Source organism: Zingiber officinale, chromosome 3B (assembly GCF_018446385.1).
Source record: "Zingiber officinale cultivar Zhangliang chromosome 3B, Zo_v1.1, whole genome shotgun sequence".
Classification (NCBI taxonomy): domain Eukaryota; kingdom Viridiplantae; phylum Streptophyta; class Magnoliopsida; order Zingiberales; family Zingiberaceae; genus Zingiber; species Zingiber officinale.
The window spans coordinates 17911948-17935469 of NC_055991.1; the positions used below are offsets into that span (position 1 = coordinate 17911948).

General features: G+C 38.2%; 3 protein-coding genes across 5 annotated transcripts; 2 read left to right on the top strand and 1 right to left on the bottom strand.

Annotated features, from left to right (window-relative positions):
* Window positions 1-1491: 1491 nt before the first annotated feature.
* On the top strand, window positions 1492-8044 carry LOC122056012 (inositol-tetrakisphosphate 1-kinase 3-like). 3 transcript variants are annotated; one of them, XM_042617745.1, is made up of 11 exons: window positions 1492-1809; window positions 2829-2910; window positions 3136-3168; window positions 4139-4259; window positions 4578-4670; window positions 5488-5607; window positions 5682-5725; window positions 5795-5858; window positions 5963-6018; window positions 6101-6185; window positions 7414-8044. In XM_042617745.1, exons 1-11 carry the CDS (start codon window positions 1625-1627, stop codon window positions 7491-7493), a joined length of 963 nt encoding a protein of 320 aa, XP_042473679.1. In that variant the 5' UTR covers window positions 1492-1624; the 3' UTR covers window positions 7494-8044. The 3 variants fall into 3 exon arrangements, with proteins under 3 accessions (XP_042473679.1, XP_042473681.1, XP_042473680.1); XM_042617746.1 differs by lacking the exons at window positions 1492-1809; window positions 2829-2910; window positions 3136-3168 and adding an exon at window positions 3244-3457 and having other exon boundaries at window positions 5682-5858; XM_042617747.1 differs by lacking the exons at window positions 4578-4670; window positions 5488-5607; window positions 5682-5725; ... (2 more) ...; window positions 6101-6185; window positions 7414-8044 and adding an exon at window positions 3244-3457 and having other exon boundaries at window positions 4139-4220.
* A 1797-nt stretch (window positions 8045-9841) lies between these two features.
* LOC122056013 (leishmanolysin-like peptidase) lies at window positions 9842-16647 on the top strand. The gene is made up of 18 exons (XM_042617748.1): window positions 9842-10185; window positions 10293-10635; window positions 10773-11135; window positions 11232-11372; window positions 11600-11732; window positions 11938-12051; window positions 12148-12221; window positions 12310-12384; window positions 12491-12583; window positions 12706-12766; window positions 12871-13203; window positions 13928-14054; window positions 14202-14301; window positions 14838-14907; window positions 14988-15140; window positions 15315-15410; window positions 15544-15860; window positions 16144-16647. The coding sequence occupies exons 2-18, from the start codon at window positions 10576-10578 to the stop codon at window positions 16366-16368; spliced, it is 2535 nt and encodes an 844-aa protein (XP_042473682.1). The 5' UTR covers window positions 9842-10185; window positions 10293-10575; the 3' UTR covers window positions 16369-16647.
* Window positions 16648-18335: 1688 nt separating this feature from the next.
* Window positions 18336-21425, bottom strand: LOC122056014 (wall-associated receptor kinase-like 14). The gene is made up of 3 exons (XM_042617749.1): window positions 20477-21425; window positions 19817-19906; window positions 18336-19730 (listed from the first exon to the last, which is right to left on the bottom strand). The coding sequence occupies exons 1-3, from the start codon at window positions 21153-21155 to the stop codon at window positions 18466-18468; spliced, it is 2034 nt and encodes a 677-aa protein (XP_042473683.1). The 5' UTR covers window positions 21156-21425; the 3' UTR covers window positions 18336-18465.
* Between the last annotated feature and the right edge of the window lie 2097 nt (window positions 21426-23522).

The window sequence follows — 23522 nt, forward strand, 5'->3', positions numbered from 1 at the left end:
TGATTTTAATTTACACTATGATAATTGACTCGTGTAAAATAAATTTCTCTTTATCATCGTTTTCCATCTTAAATATATATACTAGATAATTATCGATACAGGTTACACGCGGAGATATCTTCGTCATCGTCATTAGTAGTAGTAATAGCGTTAGCACATCTGTATCTTGACGTACTCCACACAAGATCGGAGCAACGTCAAAAGGGTTGAAAACGACGGAGGCGAACCGCTCACTGTGCTTCTTTATTAGGTTCAATGGATGTCCTGTTGTTGCCCATCAATGTCTTCGTCAGCCAAAGCAAATAGCATGTGTTTACCGCAAGTCAACTCCCTGCCAAAGTAAAGTTATTTTTGATTCCTGACAAATACATTTTTAATATTACCAGAAGCCCAGTCCCGGTGAACCAATAATACAAAGGAGGTATTATAAGTTAATGCTAGAGTAAAATAGAGAAAAATATTTGATCACAATTTAAATTTTGTATAGAGAAAAATTTTTAATCACAATTTGAATTTTGTATATAATTCTCACTTATGAAAAATTTTATTTCCAGTCATGTAAAGTTTTATTTGCTTCAATTTCCTCATGTAAATATTGTGATCAAATTGCCCCTCAGATTTTTTAGGTACAAAAGGTCTAAAAATGAGTATAATTTAAAGAAAATCTAATATATTTTTTATCCAATTGAGTATCATTTAAAGAAAATCTAGTATATTCGAGTATATTTTTAATTAAAATTATCCTTCATATATTTTAGGTATAAATAATCTAAAAATGAGTATAATTCCTATTAAATTCAACATTTTAAATTAGAATCGAGTATATTTTCTATTAAATTGAGTACGATTTTTTTCCTATTTAATATAATTCCTCCTAAATTCAGTACCATTTGAAAAAAATCTAGTATATTTTTCATCCAATTGAGTATCATTTAAAGAACATTTAGTATATTTTACATCTAATTGAGTACTATTTAAAGAAAATCTAGTATGTTTTTCATAGATGGAAAAAAATCATACTCAATTTGATAGAAAACATATTTTATTCTAATTTAATGTACTAAATTTAAGAGGATTTATATTTATTTTTAAATTTATTATACTTAAAATATCAAAAAATAATTAGATAAATATATTAAATTAAGAAGTGAAAAAGTACATATAAAATTGTGTTTATCAAGGGGACTGCACGTAAATTTTCCTCTAATGCTTTCGACAGAGATACCGTTCAATCAAAGAGGGGCCCGCCCCGTCAGGCGTCAATGGTCACGTCGGTAGGGACGGTTGATTTGAACCGTGCTTGTTTCGTAAATAGAAGGAAACGTGATTCCCATTTTGGTAATTGCATCATTTATGGAATTTATTCCCGATTGAGCTCTGCTACAAATGCCGCCGATCGAGCCTCCCTCATCCCTCGCTCGCTCTGCCTCTCTGCTTCCTTTCCGGCTACTTCCTCTTTGGATTGCTCCCGGACTTTTCTTGCTCCCCTCGCTGGCTCGATCGTTGCCCGCTCGACCAATCTCGCAGCCTTCCCCGAATTGAAACCACCGCGTCGTTCCGTTGCCATCTTTTGATCATTCGAGGACGGTGGTGTTCTAGGGTTTTGTTCGTGTGCTTTTGGTCGATGAGGTTGAACGGAGAAGTCTCGTGCATCCGACATGAGGAGGAGGAGCAGGAGGAGGAAGCCGAAGAGAGGGTTCCCCTTACGTTGCTCGCGCCTCCGCCGTCGCAGAAACTTGTCGTGGGTTACGCTCTGACGTCGAAGAAGGTCAAGAGTTTTTTGCAGCCTAAGCTGGAAGGATTGGCGAGGTGAGTCCTCCACGCCAGAAATTGGTGTTTGAGACTTCGGGGGTTTTCGTCTGATTATCCGGGTCACTGCTAGTGAAGGTGGTGGGACACTGGATTTGTGATGAGTCTATCGAGTATCAAATGGACTTTCGTTTTAGATTCTAAAGATACAACTATGCGCTTCTTTCTTTTGAATTTAAAATGAGAGCGATCGTGAGTTAAAGATTCTCCATCTTTTCTGTTTCCGAATTCTTATGTTTTTTTCTTCATTTTTATTTAGCGTGCTTATCTTTTAAATAAAAAGTTAGTTTCCGATTGATTCTCTGTTCCTTTATTAGTTTATTTTCTTTATATATATATATATATATATATATATATATATATATATATATATATTTACTGTTGACTTCTAAAATATTTACTTATTTAGTCGATGTTCTTATCGAATCCGACTGCTGGTTAAGAGGATAATTGGGGAAGTTCATAAATCATCAGCGTCCTTTTCCAAAGAAAACTGGCATTGATTCTTGCAAGCTTTCACAGCAGGACTCCATTTGCCTTATCTTTAACAGTAGCTTGATTCATGCATTTATCTAAGCTGGCATGTCTGACGTGGTGATATCCGGAATCTTTGGTTCCCTAAATCAGAAGATTCTCCTGCGCATGCAATGCAGCTCAGCCATTTGTCTCAGAAAACGGTCAAAAGGACATCATCATTTCATTGAGGAACTCTTGAACCTTGAGAAGAATAGTATCATATTACTATATTGTCAACTATTGGTTTTTGAGAAAACATAGAATAGAATGCTTATATTTTTTTTAATTGCGTGGACTATGCTACCAACGAACTCTGACGTTTCCTTCTGTTATTGACTTTTAAAAAGCTTTATTTGCTGACATATATGTCTACCCTGGTTCGTTCCATAAAAAAATGTCGAGCAAGAAAATATCAGTTTATTTATCAAAGCCAGATATCTCAGGACTCTGAAAAGTTGAAAAAAAAAAATTAATCTGAGGAGATTTTCTTATATGTGATGCAGGAAGAAGGGAATTATATTTGTTGCCATTGACCACTGCCAACCACTTGGAAATCAAGGCCCTTTTGACATTGTTCTCCACAAGGTTAGGCGTCTCCCATGGATGACAATTTCAATCATTTTAAATTTAATAGGCAACGACTATTTCCATGTTAGGGATTGAAATTGTTGAATGCTAGCTATTGTTGTGTGGTGACTAATTGGTATTTGTGAAAATATGTGAACAGACTAATGGTCCTGACCCTTTTGTATTGATTTTCCACATGGTTGAACTGGAACTGATAATCATCGGTTTTTAATATTTGTGTAGTTGACTGGAAAAGAGTGGCAACAACTCCTAGAGGTTAGTAGTCACCTTCTAAAGTTTCAGAACTTCTATATAATCAGTAATCAGTATACTATCACTTGATCAATTCAGCTATTCAGAAGGGTACATAGATTCTGCACCATGCTAGAACTCAATTTATTCATCGAAATTGAAGTATTGCTCAATGGTAAACCTAAAAGGTTTGCCCATCTCTTGAATTACTTACAAAATTTGTTCTCTCTCCATCTGATTAATTGTAGCAAAAAGATGATTACGCTCATCCCAAGTGCCCCTCACAGCCCGTTCCCAAGTTATGTGAAGGGAGGTAAATCACGGGGTCAACTTACTCTCCATCTTATTAATGATTGTGAGGCTGGTGGTGAAAGCTACACTAGGAAATTGTACTTCATCTTCATAAAAACTATATCATCTTTTAATTTATAGGTGACCTAATTTGTGGTGCATCTAGAATCTAATTATTGAACTAAGATCCGACCTTTGTGGAAAAAGTTTTGGAAAGCCATCTTTTTAGTGTCTGTACTCTTGTAATTCTGGTATACGGATGGCTCCATGGCTAAGATCCATCTGATACAAGTAGCAATACCCTCAATTATACTCTAGTTTTGGTATGCAATGATTCAAGATTCTTTTGTCTAACTTGTACATTTCTCTTTTGCAGAGTTTTGGTCTTGTATCCCAAACATATTGACCTGAACCTTTCACAGAAATTTACTTGAATATTTTACATTTACAACTATAATAAATTGATACTGTTGGTGGAGAAAAAAAACTCCCATTGAGTTTTTGTCTATGTCCCAATTTTAATTGCTGAAGTTTTCATAATTTGTGTCCTACACACTTGGCGATTGACTCTCCAGAAAATACCCTTGGTGATTGTGTTATGCATCTTCTCTCTTTGAGAATAATTGTCAACTTTCGTCTTTTGAATTTGTGGTGTCAAAAAAATTATATTTTTTTTACTTCTTGATTCTATTAATCTTTGAAGGATTACTGGGAAAAACATCCAGAAGTTACTGTACTTGATCCACCAGCTGCAATAAAACATTTGCGTAATCGCCAATCGATGCTCCAAGATGTGGCTGATCTGAATCTGTCGGACTGCTATGGTAATTCTGCTATGCATCATGCTAAAACTAAGTTGCATGGTCACAAAAATATTATTTTGGATCAAATTAACAACTTCCCATATTCCATGTCCCTCATGAGAGTCATTTGAAACATTTATACTCTGCTTCAATACATTTCTGTCCATTAGCTGTTCAGTCATTTATTTAATTCTCTATACTCTGGTTTGCTTACCATCTTCTTGAAATTATTGCCCATTATTCACCATGAAGTATTCTCATGTCTAAAACAATCTTCCAATTGTGAAGACTCAAAAATGATAGAACTATAATTGTATCTTGTTTGAATAATAATTGTAGGCAAAGTTGGCATTCCTAGGCAACTTATCATCACAAAAGATCCTTCATCAATTCCAGATGCTGTTAACAAGGCTGGGCTAAGTCTACCATTAGGTAAACTCTGGTACTTTTTTTCACTATCTTAGCAATCATCCTTTATGCAGAAAAATGTTTGCAATTGATGTTGGAAGGAAGGAATGGGATTCCTTGATGTTCAATAGCAATGTCACTTTATCCCATCTAGTGTTATATTGTTTTAGAAAACCAGCATGGGTCAGCAATGCGACATATGTCATAAAGATGATTCAAAATGAAGAATTGACACAATTAAGTAGCATTTGAACTATTTTCTTAAAAACGGATATTTCTCTTAGCCGTAATTAGATGGATAGGAGTGTATATAGAAGGCAATGGGACCTTATATCTAGTGCAAGAAGAAACACTGTCTCCTTAGTTTAATAGGAAGTAAAAATTGGCTCTATTAGATGTTTGATGTCAGTCTCTGATTGTCTACTTCTGATGTAAGCATATACCATGTTTAAGATTAGTAAATTGATTTGGATGCTCTAGGTATCAAATGAATGAAAACATTCATTTAACAATGGGCTTCGCACCATTGACCTTGAGACAATTTAGTCCCTGAAATGAACAATAAACATAAATTCCATCTTGTACAATCTTTTTGCCATCCTTGGGTGTGACTTCACTCTCAGTGCATGTCTCTAATTCTCTAGTAAACCTTGCTGCATGACTTCAAAATGATGTAGCTCTTTTTTTAGCAATTGTTGTCCATCCATGCAAATTTGAGTAAGGACAATTTAACCTTTTGTGATGTGTAGTGAATTAGGAACATTTGGACAGCTAACTTGCATGTCTACTTTTTAATTTGGGCTGTATCTTCTTCGTTGTGTTATGGTGTTTGTTTTTGCAGTTGTCAAGCCTTTAGTAGCCGATGGAAGTGCAAAATCACATGAACTATCACTTGCCTATGACGAAGTATCCTTGTCAAAACTTGACCCTCCTTTGGTTCTCCAAGAATTTGTTAACCATGGTAATTTGTTTTTGACTCTCAATTTGCCAGGCTTCCATTTTCAATTCACTCAACTTATTTTCCCACTGTTATAGGTGGGGTCCTCTTTAAGGTCTATATCGTTGGGGAGACAATAAAGGTCGTTCGTCGGTTTTCCCTTCCTGATGTTAATAAGTGTGAACCATTAAACAACACTGGTGTCTTTCAGTTTCCAAGAGTTTCTTGTGCTGCTGCATCTGCAGATGACGCAGAATTGGACCCTGGTGTTGCTGGTAAGATTAATTCAACCAATTAATGTGTTATTAATTTTCAATTGACTAATAGTATGTAGTACAATGCGATGGAGATGATTTGTTTCTATACTACTGCTGTGTAGAACTTCCTCCAAGACCTTTGCTTGAGAACCTATGTAGGGAGCTCCGTCATAGACTGGTGAGAGGATTGGCTATTTGTATGCATTATCCAATTAATTTGTAGATTTGTATAAGTTTCTCTTTGTGTTTATTGCCTGTAGGGCCTTCGATTATTCAACATAGATATAATTAGAGAGCATGGAACTAAAGGCCGATTTTATGTCATTGATATCAATTATTTTCCTGGTAAGTATATCCTACTTATTTTGGTTTTTCTCTTAACATTGGTAGTTTGGTCTTTCCTTTTCCTGGTTCAGTTGTAGAGATCAGCAAATATGATATGCTTGTCTTGTAAATGGTTAGTTTGAAAATCTTGGCCTTGTGTGGTTAAAACTGGTGTACTGTTTGATTTTATATTTCCATCTTTGTTTCGATCATTTTTTTTCTTCTTATTTTTGTGAGAATCGAGCATCTTCTGTGTAAAATAAAACTTTTTGTGTGCAATGACATCAAAAAGTCGGCAAATATTTTAAAATTTTCTTTTCAATTTCCTTCTTTTTTGTGGAAATGAAAATTTGAATCAGAATATTTTGAAAATAAAATAGTTCAAGAGAAGTAGGTATTTTTAGTCTCTTTTATAAGAACAAAGATCTAGAACTACCTTTAGTCCAGTAGGTGTTTACTATTTGTTTTGTCTTTTTTGGTTCCTGACCTGAGCATATAAAGTCAAAAAGAAAAAAAAATGATAAACCCAGTTACCTTGAGTGACCGGCCCGGTCCCACTAAAATTTTCCATCGGCCATCTAAAATCGGAAAACATTTGTGACGGGCAGCCCAGAAGGCCAACATACCTTGATTGCGCGTCCCATTTGGAGAAATTTTTTTTGCAAATGTGTCATACTTGGGGATCAAACCGTGAATGTCTGGGTGACAACTTGAATACCCTGCCACTGCACCATACCCTCGGGGGCTGGATAAAGTCAAAAAGAAAAAAAAAAGACAAGGTGGCTATTGGATGATAATCTATTTTTCTATTCCTTCCGGCTTAAATCAGTAGTCATTAATTTCAAGGGAAAATCTGAACTTATAATCGATAATTTTTTATTTGTTTTGTGTATTTCCATTTGGAATAAAATAATGGATGGATATATGTTTTAGATTAGTGGTTAAGTTGAATATTACACTTTTCCTTGCCATTTTCTATCATCCTCTGTTGGATCAAGGTTTCTGTATGTGGTGTTTCTTTAAGTCTATGGTGTCTAAATATAACCATTGAACTAGAATTTGTATGTCAAAAACGATAGAGTTTGAAATAATTTCTATCATTATTTTGCCATATTTTGCACAACCACAAAACAGCTGCATCTTTGGAATGCCCGTATCAATTAGTTGATAATCCAACCTTTTCTTAACTCCCCCTTTTTATTGTTTTTCTTCTTGTCAGTGAATTGTTTCCATTGTGCAAACTTTGCAGGCTATAGTAAAATGTCTGGCTATGAACACATATTCACTGATTTCCTCCTCAGCCTGGTACAAAGCAAGCTCAAAAGGTGACTTCCTAGCTGTTAACTAAATATAGTGACTTTCAATAACGTTTCACGGCACGAGAGGGACTAAACCACAACTGAAATTCTCAAAGCACATACACAGTTTGCAACCTTAGCAAATGGCACTGCACAAACAAGTGCTGCTTTCTTCTACTGCCCGTTACTAACGAGTCTTTCATATAGTCAAACGCGTGCTGTCTTCTTTTATGTTCTGTGTTTGTAACATCCTTCATTGTTTAGTGGATGGCCAAATCTAATTGTCTTGGCGGTGTGAGGAATGTAATCGTCGTAAGTTTAGTAATTGCCATAAATTTAGTGTCTTTGTAGGCTGCTAATGTTCTGTGTACGCGTTCTTCTTCTGGCTCATTGATACGAGACTTGTGGGAGTTTTTGCTTATTTAATTAAGTTTGGGAAGGATAAACCATGGGATATGAAGCAACAAGTTGGGTCTTACTCTCTCTGCCTTAGCAAAGCCACTGTATTTTAACCAGATTGATACTGCTTATATGATTTAGTGCATGGTTGATTTATAAGTTGATTGGTTTACTTTTTCTTCACCTAATCTAAGGACAAACTGTGGGGTGTAATATGTTTTTTTTCCTTTTCTTTTGCTACAAAAGTATATGGTTGATTTAAATAATAACAACATTTCAATAAGAGGCTGACGCAACTAGTCTAATTTGTTTATATTTTTTATTATAAAATTTCATCCCTAGGATCACACCAGGACAAACTTTGCTCCATTTGCTATTCTTGCATAATAATTATAATTAATCAGTCTTTAATCTCCCAGCGCATTTGTCGAGTCATGAGACATGGCTGTTATAAAATAAAGGATTAGTTAGCTTTTTTCCTTTTTTATATTTAAAATTTGAACACCATGACCTGTTCTCCAACTAATCTTGCATTGATTAGGAAACATGTTCTTTTTTAAAAAAATATATATATTAGTGATTTTTTTGAGTTTAAGAAAAACTAATTGTTTTGATTCTGTGGGGGAGGTTTGGGATTGTGGCAAATTAAATACCAAACCTTGCCCGCCATCTCAAGGTGTCCCTTGAATTCCTTGTACTACTCAAACAAGGATTCTTGCAATCTCTGCAAGATTTTAGAACTTGGGTTGCTTTTTCTGTTATTACCATTTTTATTATTGTTTTTCAAGGATCTCATTTCTTAAGGCAAAAGAACAGCTTTGCCTTCCAACTTTGCATTTATTTACAAGACGAACTTTGTTCGCGGGCTCTTTGCAATTTAAGAGTGTACGAGGTCCTTTTATTTTGTGTAAAATAGTCGTAAAATAGTATTTGTGTAATGTTTAAGATGTTTGTAATTTTTATTTTTTATTATTTATGTTGATGAGAGTGACGGTTGCAAGGGACATAGGCATAATAACCTTCCAAGTTTGGTTGAGTTGGTTATCACACGTGGAGTTGTAAAATGAAGGGTTGATTTTTGACGAAGTTGAGATAAATATGGTATATTCAGTGTCTTGGTTTTTTTTCTACAAATAGCTATGGAATTAACTGTGTGGGACGTCGGAAATTTACATAATGGATTTGGTGTCCCCTTCATTAGGCAACAAATGATAGAATTTTATTTTTATGTACTAGTCACTATTTTAAAGGTTAATAGTAATTTACTTTTTTCGTGTTAATCTTAAGATAAATTGGTGAAAGCGCTGGGACAAGTATATTCGTTTTTATGTCACAAATGATAGAATTTCGTTGGTCCTTTAATTTCTCTCTTTGAACTGGATGAACCGCTTTTGACAAAGCATAATTAAATGTAGCAGTTGATGATATATTAATAACAGTGACCGTTGTTTGACCGTTGAACGAGCCAACCACTAGCGAATTATGAACATTTTTAACAATTAAGGCTCGTTAAAAGATGAATGATAACATTTTTGACATTTCCAACCCCCAATAATTCTGACTTAATTTTACCTTTCAAACTGAAGGAAAAAAAAAGAGAGAAAAACATTTGAATTGTTTGGATCAGAAAATTTGATCATCAAGTTTATTCAACTAATATCCATCTAAATTCTACCTCAAGCAAATCTTAATCATATTTATATTATTTTAAATAATATAAATGATATGAGACACGGTCTGATTTGAAGTCTTCAAACGAAATAAAGTTAAGATAAAATGGTTAAATAATAAATTACAGGGTTCAAAATGAAATAATCTGACGTCCAGATCCAATTATCCATATCTCCTGGTGATGGTACTTTCGTAATATCAGTCTGGTGTAGTGGCTTTCACAACGTAAATTAGTGCAAAATATTTGTTTTAAAATTTTATTTTTGTGTTTTTTATTAAAAAAATAAAATTTGTTCCGTTAAAAAAAATCAGTGCAGCGGCGCGTCGGCGACCCTTTCTTTCTTCCTCTTTCTCTCTCGTTTCGCATTAGACTTCTCGCCTCTCCGTGCTTCCGGCTACGGTCTCCATCGCCTCCCCGACGAGTCGCCTACCCAGGTGGCTCCTGGATCTGCCGGTGTTGGCCGCTGAATGCGAGATCTCTTGCATCGGCCGGCGTCTGCACTTGACAAGGAGGCGAGGAGGGGAACGAGCTAGCTCCTTTTGGCCAGATTGGGTAGGCAGAATCAAACCTCTCTCGGTGGCGGGTCCTTCATTCCCTAGAGAGGCGAATGGAACAAAATATTGAATCTCATTTTGGAGCGCGATAGATGGGGGTAAAGCGTCACTTCTTCTTAGGGGATCGTCGCGAATCGCATTTTCCTTGCCGGTTCTTATTTCGGTGGTCAGAATGTTTATTTATTTATTTATTTTTATTTTTCAGGGTTTTTGTTGTTGCGGGTGCGAAGATTTTCTGTGCAAGCCGTGAAGTTTCATGATCGTAATTTTTAGGGGAGTGGGAAGCTTGGTGAGGGCTGCTCGTGGTTTAGGGTTTACTGCTTTTATGGATAGATCTCATAGTAGAGTAATTCCAAGTCATTTGAGGATCGAGAGTGTGGAGGCTGTCATCTTGGATTTACTAGAACCTCTCCTGACGAGGGGAGCTTAATATCTTACTCTCTTCCATGTTGTCCTAGATTACCCTAAAATTGTGAAGCGCAAGCAAAATGATGTTATGCCGACCTAGTGCAAGCAATGCTATTATACTGAGTTTTACTCAGATCACGGTACTTTTGTCTCTTTAATTTCATCATTGGTTGCTATTTCATGATGCAATGTTGTCACTTTTTAATGTTGTGGTTTACGAAACTCTTAGCAGAATTCAGTAAAAATTGAAAATTTTGGTTTCTTTTGTTCTTTCTAGATATTTTTCCTTCTGGTGAGTTTTGGAAGAACTAGTGCAGAATCCCATAATAATTATCCATATCTTCGGCAAAATTTGGAAACTGTGGAGGGAGATGCTTATCTCATGCACTCATGCATCCATGATGAGATACTCCATCAGAGGCGCCGCCCTGGTCGAAAAGAGTACTCAGTTACTCCACAAGTTTACCATGAACATAGTTTCTCAAGATCACAACGTAGTGGTAGAAGAGCTTTGCTTCAGGTGTCTAAAACACCTACATTACAAAAGGATTCAAAACAGCCTATCAGGATATATTTAAATTATGATGCTGTGGGTCATTCTTATGATAGGGATTGCTTAAATGTTGGAGATCTTGTGAAGGTAATCTGTTAAAGTAAAATAAATCGCTCAATTATGGACAATGAGTTCCTGTATTTTATAAGCATGAACCATTATCTGGTCTTGGTGTTATTTCAGCTTGGTGAACCTTCTGCAACATCAGTTCCAAGAAGCTCTGTGTGCACCCCTAATGGAGATAGGCCAGTATTTGCAGATTGTTGGTACAACTGCACATTGGAAGATATTTCAGGGGAAGATAAGAAGCAGCGTCTTAAGAAGGTATGGATTATAGTATATTGGTTCTTAGTCTGTATTAAACAAAATGCACATCATTGGTATGCTGTTTGTACTCATTTGAGATGCCTAGATCTTTGTCTGTTGCTAAGTTTGATAGGGTGAATTACTTGACTTCTTTGTTCTGATGTTTACTGTCTCCACCATGCTATTTCTATTCCTTTTCCATTCATAATTTTTTTTAAAAAAATTCCTTTATAAATGCTGATCAGGCACTAGGACAAACAGCAGAGTGGTTCAGAAGAGCTTTAGCAGTCGAACCTGTTAAGGGGAACTTGAGATTAAGTGGATATTCTGCATGTGGGCAGGATGGCGGTGTGCAACTTCCACATGAATATGTTGAAGGTGTCCTCATTTCTGGATTGTTTTCGGCTCTGCTATAGATTATTACTCCGTCATTCAAATCTTTTGTTTTCTGCTATATAATTGCTCTATAGATTGTTATTCCAGTACTCAAATATTTTATCTTTTTCTATATAATTTCTCTAGAGATTGTTACTCCAGTACTCAAATCTTTTATTTTTTGCTATAATTTCTCTACGCCATGCAGATGGTGTTGCTGACACAGACCTAGTTCTCTTGGTAACAACTAGACCCACAACTGGCAACACTCTTGCATGGGCAGTGGCATGTGAGCGAGATCAATGGGGGCGTGCTATTGCTGGTGCTTTTTTCTACCATATTTGCTGGAAGTTAATGAAAGTTTATCTGCTATTACTGCCATATATACCAATTAAGTTTATCCTTCAATGATTTGTAGGTCATGTAAATGTCGCTCCTCGTCATTTAACAGCTGAGGCTGAAACATTGCTTTCAGCCACATTGATACACGAGGTTAGTAAATGCTCTATAATTCTGCTACTTCTATTACTGCCTTCTTTCATTATGCTTGGTGGCAACTGAAGGACATTTTTCTTCAAAGGTGATGCATGTTTTAGGTTTTGACCCTCATGCCTTTGCACATTTCCATGATGAACGAAAGAGAAGGCGTAGCCAGGTATCAATTTGCAGTTTGTCATCACAACTTATTCCTCTTGTTACCTTATACATAGCTTCTGAGTTCTGACTACTTTTTTTTTTTGTCTCTGTAACTATCCTTTCAGGTCACTGTGCAAGTTATGGATGAGAAGCTTGGTCGTGCGGTTACACGTATTGTCCTGCCCCGAGTTGTTATGCATGCTAGATACCATTATGGGGTAAGTTGCACCAAACTGTTATATAATTATATTCATTATGTATTTGGACTATGATAATTAGTTTAGCATTGAAACTTGAGATTGCGTTTTTTATTGGCTTGATGCTTATTATTGTTTGGTAGGCATTTTCTGAAAATTTTACTGGCTTAGAGTTAGAAGATGGAGGTGGTCGTGGTACATCAGGTAATTTCTTTTGAATAAAAAAAAACATCTAGTTAAATTGCCACATTGAAAGTTCAATTAATTTCCTTTCCATTATGACTAACTGATGTGTGTTTCATGATCAGGTTCTCATTGGGAGAAAAGACTTTTGATGAATGAAATTATGACAGGATCCGTCGATACAAGATCTGTGGTTTCAGAAATGACCTTGGCTTTATTAGAGGATAGTGGATGGTACCAGGCTAATTATAGCATAGCTGAGCGCCTTGATTGGGGTAGGAATCAAGGAACTGAGTTTATTACTTCTCCTTGCAATCATTGGAAGGGGGCATACCAATGTAACACAACTCAGTTGTCCGGCTGTACATACAACAGGGAGGCTGAAGGATATTGTCCTATTGTAAGTTATAATGGAGATTTGCCTAAATGGGCTCAATATTTTCCACAAGCTAATAAAGGTAAGCTTGGATTCTAGTTAGTGTCTGATCGTAAAAGTTGAAACACAGCCTCTTTGTATCTTTCATTTCATTCCCAGAATATAACTTCTCTTTAAGTCTGCACATTTTGTTGTGACAATATTCATATTTATCTGGGTTCTATACCACTATCATTGTTGTCATATTTGTTGTTCCAAGGTCTTCCATTTTGACATGGCACTTTGGCATTTCTATCTACCTTCTGTTTTTCTAGGTCAATTTTTAAGCTTTGTGAACAATGATCAGCTCAATGATTTGACGTAGAAAGTTGGTTTTGGCATGTTGACCACCTTCAATTCGCAGAACTTGTGGTGTTTTCCAGTGTTAGAGGAATAACCAAGAATTGTATAAGCTGAGTTATTCTGTAGATCAAGTGTGTAATATTTAGAATAGGGAAGGGACTTTAAATACAACAATAAGGAATGATTGATGAATGGTTCAAAGGTAAAAATAGGCAAATAAACCATTTCTTCTCTAGCCTGAAATGGATTTCCTTCTTCATTTTTTAATAGATTCAACAAAAAAAAAAAATAGATATTGAATGAACTATAATTGTCTATCCTTGAGTATGATTTGCTTTAGTGCACCCAGGCTCATAATCTATAGCTTATGATAACAACTAAAATCATTCTTTGTTACCTTCATATGGGGTATAGATATGAGCTTTTGTCTGATTGAATTTCTTATAATATTTACTCATATTCAGGTGGACAATCATCATTGGCAGACTATTGCACATATTTTGTTGCCTATTCTGATGGTTCTTGCACAGACACTAGTAGCGCACGTCCTCCTGATAGAATGTTGGGCGAGGTTCGAGGAAGTAACTCAAGGTGAGACTAAAATTTAGCAATAACTTCAATAGAATAATAGCAAGGTTTGTGGAACAAACGAAACCCATACATGAAGCAATTTGAAGACAAACTTAGGCAAAATTAAGTTCGCTTGGTCTTATTCTAACATGCTAATTGTCCGTGAAGGTGCATGGCTTCATCATTGGTGCGCACAGGCTTTGTTAGGGGATCTATGACTCAGGGAAATGGTTGTTATCAACATAGATGTGCAAATAACACACTAGAGGTAATTGGCATTCATGTTAAATCCTTTTGTTGGATTTCATGACTATCAGCAAGATAGCATTATTATTCTCTTTGATTCAAGGTGTAACGTTTATCAGTTTGAAACCCAAGATAAATCTATAGCCTTTTTGGCATATTATGTTGTTTTGCCTTGTTCAATCATAGTATTGTTTTGAGTTGGATTATTCCTTAGCAATTCTGCAGAAGCTTCTTTTTCTGTATAAAAGTAAAAGGATAAAGTGGCTAAACCAAGGTGGGTGGTCATTTATCTATTTCTTCCTTTCTGGTAAAGTTATTCTGAATCTAGCTGAATCAGTTTTTATTTTGACATGGACAAATTTGAATCATTTTCTTGCTCTGATGATATTTCATCATAAAACCAGCTTTAGTGTTGCAATTTCGTATTTCTTTCCTTCTCATATCCCTCTTTTAATTCTTCGTGCAATAAATTTAATCTAATTTGTGGACTTTGCTTACAGATGGCTTAGCAATCTGTTGTAGATTAGATCTTAATTTTATCTTATATCTATTATATAGGTTGCTGTGGATGGTATTTGGAAGGCATGCCTACAGGCTGGTGGTCCTGTTCAGTTCCAAGGATTTAGTGGTAAGTTCTCGGTCATTTAAAAAACATTTAATATGAGATATATGCAGACCTTCCTCTCATATAAGCGTTTGATGCTGCAGGTGAGTTGATATGCCCACCCTATCATGAGTTGTGCCGTGGCGTACCTATGTCTGTAAACAGCCCATGTCCTGGTTATTGTAGTTTTAATGGTGATTGCATTAATGGGCAGTGCCATTGCTTTCTTGGTTTTCGTGGCGAGAATTGCGGCGAAAGTGAGTTAACATGATTTAGCAGCTTAATTATTTTTAATCTATTTGTGGTGTCTTTACTTAATGACATTTATCCTTCATCAGCAACATAATCATTGCCAAATACTTTGGGCTTGGATTTGTAGTAAGGAAAAGTTTCTTGTTAGTAATTATCGAGGAATGTTTGTTTTTCCACAGGATCATGTCCAGGAAACTGTAGTGGACATGGTACCTGTCATCCAAATGGGATCTGTGAATGCGAAAATGGTCAGACTGGCATCGATTGCTCTACCGGTACTTTATGGAATCCCCTCTTCATATTCACTTCCGATAGACTTAATTTATTTTTCTATTTCTGCACATTAGTAATGTAACGCCATCTTGTCAAACAAAACGATGTGCTAAATTGCTCATCCGAATTTTGCAGCTGTATGTGATGAGCAGTGCAGTCGCCATGGAGGAGTATGCGACAATGGTGTGTGTGAATTCCGCTGCTCTGATTACGCCGGCTATACTTGCCAGAATAGCTCATCGTTGCTGCCTAGCCTTTCTCTCTGTGGTGACGTACTAGATCAGGATGTTTTTGGACAACACTGTGCACCAAGTGAGCTGAGCATACTGCAGCAGCTGGAAGCCGCCGTTGTAATGCCAAACTACAACCGCTTGATGCCCAGCATTCACTCGCTCTTTAGCATCCTTGACAACAGCTACTGTGCTGCAGCAGCCAAGCGACTCGCCTGTTGGGTATGTTTTTTGTGCCTAATTATTTTCTTATTTCTTTCAATTGTATTTTGGTTGTTTATAACCTTACGTGAAGTTTAGCAAGTTCTTACATGGATTCCCTAGCTTTTAAGTATTGCTTCAAAACTCTTCTATTTGTGTTCTTCTCATAACTTTCGTTAGATTTTTGGAATTCAGTTCGACTTTACATTGTGCATTTATGAGTTGTTTGTTCGAATCATCGATTTGACATCACTTTACCAGCTGAGTACAACCGGTTCCAATCTTTACTCATTTTGTGTCGTAGATTTCTATCCAACGTTGCGATAAGGATGGAGATAATAGGCTTCGGGTGTGCCACTCTGCATGCCAGTCCTACAATGAAGCATGCGGAGCAGCACTCGACTGCTTGGACCAGACTCTGTTTAGCAGCGAGGAAAGTGAGGGCCAGTGCACCGGTTTTGGTGATACAGTACCATGGTGGATTCGCCGCTTTGGGAATCTCTACTTGCAAAGACGACGAAAACTTTAAAGTTCTAGTTATTGGTTTTTGGTGTCTGCTGTTTACTCTTTTCATCAGTGTATTTGTTTTAGGATCCATCATTGCCTATGTTTTGCATGGCAAGGTTAATCGATTAGGGTTGTAATTTCACCCAAACAAAATGGAATCAATTAGGACTCATGGGTGTGTCTACGACTTAGTCGGGTTAAAACAATACTGGGGCTTGTTCGAAGAATTAAGCCCCGATCACCTTGAAAATGTTTTAAGGATTGTTGAGTTAACATGTGAGGGAAGGGGGGAAATTTATAATTGTATTTATTGTGCCCCCTGTTTCTAATTAATTGTCCTTTGATAATGATTTTCTTGTCTTTTTATTACTGTGATTATTATTTGATAAATGCATTGGTTTATTTTGGACAAACTTACTGACAACAAATTTCAATTCCTTTATTGTCAGATTTTAATAAAAATTCGACCTTTTAGGTTTTTTTATGTTTTTGGATTTTATATCTTCAAATTTTAGACAAAGAAAAAAATGGTAAACAATAATATTTATTTTTGTTTTTTTACTTTATAAATAAAAGCTTGAGGATACATTATCCAGAGCCCCATCGGTTTGGATGTTCTAAAAAAAGATAAAAGAAATTCAAATTTTGATTTTGGGGTGAGTCGAATGGAGAAATAACACCTGGCTACGTAACTACGCGTTAGCCGACGGTTTGGCCATTTCAGTAGGGAGATCGGTCGACCTTGGTCTCCTCAGTGTTCCCACTCGCCACATCGTCCGCTATAAATACCCAGTCTGCTACCTGAACCGGTTGTCGGAGCCTTTGCAACTAGGAAGGCGAGGGCGCCTCTGCTTCCAGCTTTTACTCCGTCAGGATTCGAGCTCTCGGTAATACGAACTTTCTCTCAATCTTCTTTTTTCATCTTAATTTTCAGATCCACTTCGTTTGCTTCGGATCTTAGTAATTTGTTCTTGACCATCGATCGTTTAGGGCGTTTTTCTGGAGACTGTCAAACAGAAATTTGCAACACGATCAAGTTTGCCTCTTCCAGCAATGGCAACTGCGGCCTCTTCAAGCCCACGTCTGCGCCGTTCTCTTTCCAGATCGCCGATCTCTTTCTCTTTCTTGCTTCAGCAGTGAGCAGTGACGGTAATCTCTCCTACCCGTCCTCCATGCCTTCAGAATACTCCTTCCACTTCTCCCCTCTGCTACCTGCTTCTGGCTCCGCGTCTATCTTCCTTTCTCAGATCTCCATTGGCAATCAGCCAGCGAGTGTCGCTTCTACCTTTCCGCAGATGATCGAGCGCTAGCTACGACATCTGCTTCTCTCCTCCGCGATGCCGCCGACGAGGTGGAATGCCGCCTCCTGGAGAACGCCTACATCCGTACTGCTTCCGACGGAGAGCTCTGTCCCGTCATCAGTGGATCCATCACCAGATCCACACGAGTGCCCTCGCAAAGGATAGTGGAGCTGGTGATGGCCACCGCAGGAGGAGAAGCTGGTCCCGCGACCCAATAACATCTCGATCCGGTCGAGCGGTACATGAGGGTGAATCAGAACGGGAGATCCGGTTCATCTTCGAACCGGAAGTCCACAGGTGCCCTCTTCCCGCCTCCAAGTCTCCGATACTTTCCTCTGTGAGTATGATTAACTATTCCCTGTTGACTAAAAAACTAACTGCTCAAAAAAGTTGCCTATTCTATTTGCTTCTCACTGATATATTTCCCATCATATGCTGGTAGTTTTATCTACTATGTCATGATTTGATTTTTTTTTTTTTCGTTTTCTCGTACTGTTATCTACTATGTCGCATGGAATCATCACATCAAACAGCCTCTTTAGAACTGATCCCACAAGGGAGATAAATATAGATAGATACACAGTTAAAAACGCATAATCGAGACGTTAACTTCAGAAAATGACACTCCAAAGATCCCTGAACCTTTGCCCTCAACTGTACTATCCGGGGACTGTTATCATGATTGCAAACAACATGAATATGCCATTTTCATCTACAAGCTAATTATTTCTCATTAATTTCTTTAATTTTGTATTGTTACTATTTTACATTGAGTAGTTGCAAAGTATTTACATGAAGAAAATATATAGCATATTAATTTAACGTATTACGTTGCCCAACAAGCTATGCGCCGACGGCGAGCCTTGTTCGCTCAACCACGGATCCTGCACCGACATCGGAGACTCCACGTTGACTTCGTCGACCGTGCTCTTCACAAGCACCAGCCTCCGGGTCTTGCACGACGCCTGTGACGTCCTCTCCGCCATGCTGCTCGCTGGCGAAGAGCAGAACGACGAGGCCGTCGACAGGAACGTGAGGTCCTCCGTAGGGGCCCACCCGCTGAGCTTGATCTGCTCCAGCTCGTCCACCACCTCCGTCATCGACGGCCGCATGTCCCGGTGGAAGGCCAGGCACCGGAACGCCAGTTCCGCCACCTTGTGCACCGAGGCCAGCGTCCATGCGTCGCGGTGCGGCTCCAGGAACGGGTCCAAGATTTCGTCGACACGGCCGCGGCGGATGCGGTCGACGGCGAGCGCCGCCAGGTTGACCTCGTTCTGCGGCCGCCCCAAGTCGACGGCCTTCATCCCGGTGATGATCTCCATGAGCACGACGCCGAAGCTGTAGACGTCGCTCTTGTCGGAGAGGTGGCAGTTCTGGTGGTACTGCGGGTCGACGTAGCCCGGCGTCCCCTGCGGTGCGGTGGAGATGTGGGAGTGGAATGTGGTGGAATCGGCGAGGCCCATGCGGGAGAGGCCGAAGTCGGCGACCTTGGAATGGAAAGCGCTGTCGAGGAGGATGTTGCTGGACTTGATGTCGCGGTGGAAGATGGGGGGACGGACGGCGGAATGGAGGTAGGCGATGGCCTTGGCGGTGTCGACGGCGATGTCAAGGCGGACGGTCCAGGGAAGGTGGGAACCGCGCTCGCGCTGCAGGTGCTGCGCCAGCGTGCCGCAGGCCATGTACTCGTACACCAGGATGAGCCCCTCGTGACTCTGCTCCACGCAGCAGCCGAGGAGGATAACCAGGTTGGGGTGGCTCACCGATGACAGTAGCTTGATCTCGTTCATGACCTGCTCAACGGTGTCGCCGTCTCGGTTCTTGATGCGCTTGACGGCGACCTGGCGTCCAGTGCTGCCGAGATAGCCGGAGTAAACGGTGCCGTAGGCGCCGGTGCCGAGGATGCGGTCAGGGGAGAAGCCGTCGGTGGCCTTCTCTATGTCCTTGTAGGAGTAAAGCGGGACGGTGCGGGAAGCCTCCGAGAAGAAGCGGCGCATGCTCTCGCGCTTCCGTGTCAGGGAGGTGCGCCGCCGGAGCCAGCAGCAGACGAGGACAAGAGCCGCCGTCGTGGAAGCTCCTGCAATTCCTGAAATTAACGCGAGTTGCATCAATATAATCTAACACAATCAGCAACACAATACTACATAAGCTAGCAGAAACAAGGAAAATTACCACCGATTAGAGTGCGATATTTGCTGGTAGATCCACCACAGTCCCCTGTCACAAACTTTGTTGGATTGCACTTTGGATTGGAATTGGACACTGAAACAGTAGAATCCATCCATGTTTACACTCGGAAAATAAAAAATAAAGATGTAATCATGATGTTAATCCTTATTCTTCTTTGTATCACGGACTCACGATCAAAATTTGATCTTAGTTCTTAGTTATTACAACAAATTTGCTGCAAATGGTTAAATAAAGCATGAACAACTATCAATTGAAATTGCAGAATCAAAATGGAGACATCAGTTCCCACGACCTCAAGTATGTATTTTTCTGCCTGGAAAGGTTATTGAAGCAAATAAACACCTCTGCTTAGTGCTTAGCAAATGCTTATCAAGGCATTTTGGCAATCACAGAAGTTGAGATGGGAGAAGATTGATTAACAATGCAAAGTCCGATCAGCGAAAGCTATTAGTAGAATTGTAAATTACTGGCATGCATAAACACACATGTTTTGGAGCAAGCATTATCCATGATTTTTTTTTTTTTGTTCCTTTTTTGTTTATACTTTAAAGCAATCAGATGCGAGAACAGAAGAAGGATCATGCAAGAACAGAAGAAGGTTCATATTGTAGAGAAAATAGAGAGAAGAGAAGAAAGAACCACCTCGTTGACAACCTTTGCCTTCGACAAACCCGTCCCCTTGAAATCCCTCACGGCACCTGCACCGGCAGGCCGACGAGCTGGGCCCCTGAACCCGTACCGACTCGCTACTCGCGTCCGATGAGCAGAGGCAAGGGCCCGGCAGCCACCACGCCAGCTCCGCAGTGTTGAACTCGACCGACATCACCGGCGATCCGTATGTGACCCCGGAGACGAAGAACACGCCGCAGCTGGAGGCGTTGACATCCTTCATGATGTCGTGGGTGGCGTTGAGGAAGCAGGTGGTGTTTTCGTACCTGCCGCATGAATCGTCGATGAGCACGGACTCGGCGCGGCAGCTTCCCCCCGAGTCCCACCGCGTGCAGTTGCGAAGCAGGAGAGCGGTCCGGTTGGTCAAGGCGAAGTTTGGGCCGATCAGGCTCCTGGCGGCAGACACGGGGCGGCTGCAGGAACGCGGTACGTCGACCCAGATAGCATCCTGGGTAAGGTTGCGACCGGCGAATTCTCCGATGAGGAAGGGGGAAGCCGCGGAATCAGAGCAGTTCAAGCGAATCGAGCATCCGTCAGAGAAGCCGAAAGGGTAGGGGGCTGTGTAGCTGCCACAGGTTTGGTTGCAACCTTCAGCGGAGGCTAAGCCCAAGAGCCCGAAGAAGAAGAGGAGGACGGCGAACAAGCTAGGCATGCTTGAAGAAGAAACCGAACTCGCTGTGGCATTTAGTCAAACACCTTCCCTGCAAACCATTACAGAGTTCGAGCTAGGGTTGCTCCGCTTGGCGAATCAAAAAATCGCATCCGGCGAACAGTGAGAGGAATCTAACAGGAGGCGTGGACTTGGATTGGGAACCTACGACTTCAGGATCAATCGGCCTCTCAATTATGGAGAGATTTTTCTCTGTGGAAGAATGCCAACGAAATCTCCTCCGCAACCACTTTCAATTTATCTTATTCTCCTGTTAAATTAATTAACAAGACAGGATTGTTTGGTTCGACCGGAGATAATAATTGCCATTATCTAATTTATATTAATTAATTTTAAAAATACGGATTCAGTTCTATACAATTTTTTTTTCGTGAATAAATTTGATATTTGATTTTGTAAGAATTTATTTATATTTATTATTAAATAAATAAATTTAAATGATTTATTAAATTAAATAAATAAATTTGAATATGTATCCAACATTCCGGCTTATTAAAACTAAAATAAATAATAAAATTTATGAATTATCTTCATTAATAAAATTTTTATCAATGTACTAAATAAATTTTTAAAAAATAAACTAAATAAATAAATTTGAATTATCAAACAAAATAACTAATCAAACAATCAAACACGTTTAAATTTACAGTTTGATAACATCTAAATGAATTAAGTTCAAATCAAAATTGAATTGAAAATTAAATAACATCTAAATAAATTAAATTTAAGTCGACCTTGAATAATTATTTTAAAAGTTTAGATAAAGATTTGACTAGACTCAATTATTTTATAATATAAGTCTATATATTTCAAAATTTATCTTGATTTGGTTTATTTACAACGCTACCAACAATCATTCATCCATGAAGGTGGTCCTCTCGGATTGATCTACTGGTTAGCACATGAGTTGTTGTCACAATAAGGTCTGGGGTTCGAATCTCGGTAAAGTCAAGGTAAATACCTCCCTTATGTGCTAGTCACTATTCCAAAAATTAATAGTCGTCCATAATTTATTTCCTTCATGTTAACTTTGTGATGAATTGACAGGGACAAATATATTCATAACTCATCCATGAAGGTGGATTGGATTCCATCGTTAGATGGGCGCCATAACTCATCCATGAAGGGCCCTGTGGAAAAACTTTTGTTTGACTTTCGGTTGAACTGGTTTTTCAAAGTATCAATCAATTCAACCGGCGAAAGTTATAAGTAGCATCAAGTAATATAATTTTAATTAGTTTTTAAATTTGCTAATCATCCTACGGAATTTAATTTATAATATTATTTAATTATATTATTAGTATATTATATTATATTGATTCGAGTAAGGATGTAATTAGGTAAATTCGCCATGTACAAGTGAAATTGTATATTTGTTAAATATTTTTCTAATTCGATGAATTCAAATTCTGCAATTAATTGACAGAAAATAGTATTCAAATTTCAAATAAATAAATTCTATAAACATAAATAAGTGGCACAAGAAACAGGGAAATTGTGCAATGTACATATAATTAATTATTTTTTAGAAGGGACTAAACTTGGAGAATTCTTGTTGATTTATAATTTGAATTTGTTTGAAGAAAGTTCGCATAACAATAAACAACAAAAATTACGTAAAGTAGAGAAGAAAAAAGTATTGACTTTATCCCTTTTTTCTATTTTATTTCCACCCATACCGTGGAATTAGAGCGGCAGAGCCTACCCATTCAACTGGAACTCCAGAAGACACGCATCCAGGCGAGTGAATTGAGTGGTCAAGTTTGGCATGCCAATTGATGATAAATTAGGATCAACTCACGGACTTTCAGCGTCCGGGTCTATGGGTAGTGGAAGGCGTTTAGTTATCTTGTATATTCACGCGCGATTCAATTTGTATTTATGATGTATTTATAAAAAAAAATCTAAATAAAATATATAATTAAGAAATGTTGAGTTATTGAGCTATTCATTATGAGAACTTTTTGATTTATTTTAGTAATTGATAAAAAAAATTTATTAGTCCGAATTGATCATTCTAAATTTGACATTATCTGATTTGGTTAATTATTGACTGCTCTAATATATTTGTGAGGTTTTAATTTTATGCTATTCCTATGTTTGAACGGGATGAGTAAATATTCATTAATAGAAGAGGAAGAGAGAGGAGAAAGAAGAAAAATAAGAAGTTAGGAAATTAAAGTATTTAGGGTGCGTTCGGTTTGTACGTTATTTATTTTTATTTTTTGAAAATACGAGTTTCTAAAAAAATAATGTTTGGTTTGCAATTACTATGTCTATTTTCTAAAAAAATAAATAGTATTTTCTGGAAAAATAAAGAATGTCTAAAAGTTATAGGATTGTTGCGCT

Excerpts from the sequence above, each read along its gene's own strand:
- LOC122056012 (XM_042617745.1), top strand. The coding sequence starts at position 1,625 with ATGAGGTTGAACGGAGAAGTCTCGTGCATCCGACATGAGGAGGAGGAG. Across the intron at positions 1,810-2,828 it reads AAGCTGGAAGGATTGGCGAG|GAAGAAGGGAATTATATTTG; the intron begins GTGAGTCCTCCA and ends TATGTGATGCAG. Across the intron at positions 5,859-5,962 it reads ATTGGACCCTGGTGTTGCTG|AACTTCCTCCAAGACCTTTG; the intron begins GTAAGATTAATT and ends ACTGCTGTGTAG.
- LOC122056013 (XM_042617748.1), top strand. The coding sequence starts at position 10,576 with ATGATGTTATGCCGACCTAGTGCAAGCAATGCTATTATACTGAGTTTT. Across the intron at positions 10,636-10,772 it reads TGAGTTTTACTCAGATCACG|ATATTTTTCCTTCTGGTGAG; the intron begins GTACTTTTGTCT and ends TGTTCTTTCTAG. Across the intron at positions 11,373-11,599 it reads AGAAGCAGCGTCTTAAGAAG|GCACTAGGACAAACAGCAGA; the intron begins GTATGGATTATA and ends AATGCTGATCAG.
- LOC122056014 (XM_042617749.1), bottom strand. The coding sequence starts at position 21,155 with ATGCCTAGCTTGTTCGCCGTCCTCCTCTTCTTCTTCGGGCTCTTGGGC. Across the intron at positions 19,907-20,476 it reads AGGCAAAGGTTGTCAACGAG|TGTCCAATTCCAATCCAAAG; the intron begins GTGGTTCTTTCT and ends CTACTGTTTCAG. Across the intron at positions 19,731-19,816 it reads ATATCGCACTCTAATCGGTG|GAATTGCAGGAGCTTCCACG; the intron begins GTAATTTTCCTT and ends CGTTAATTTCAG.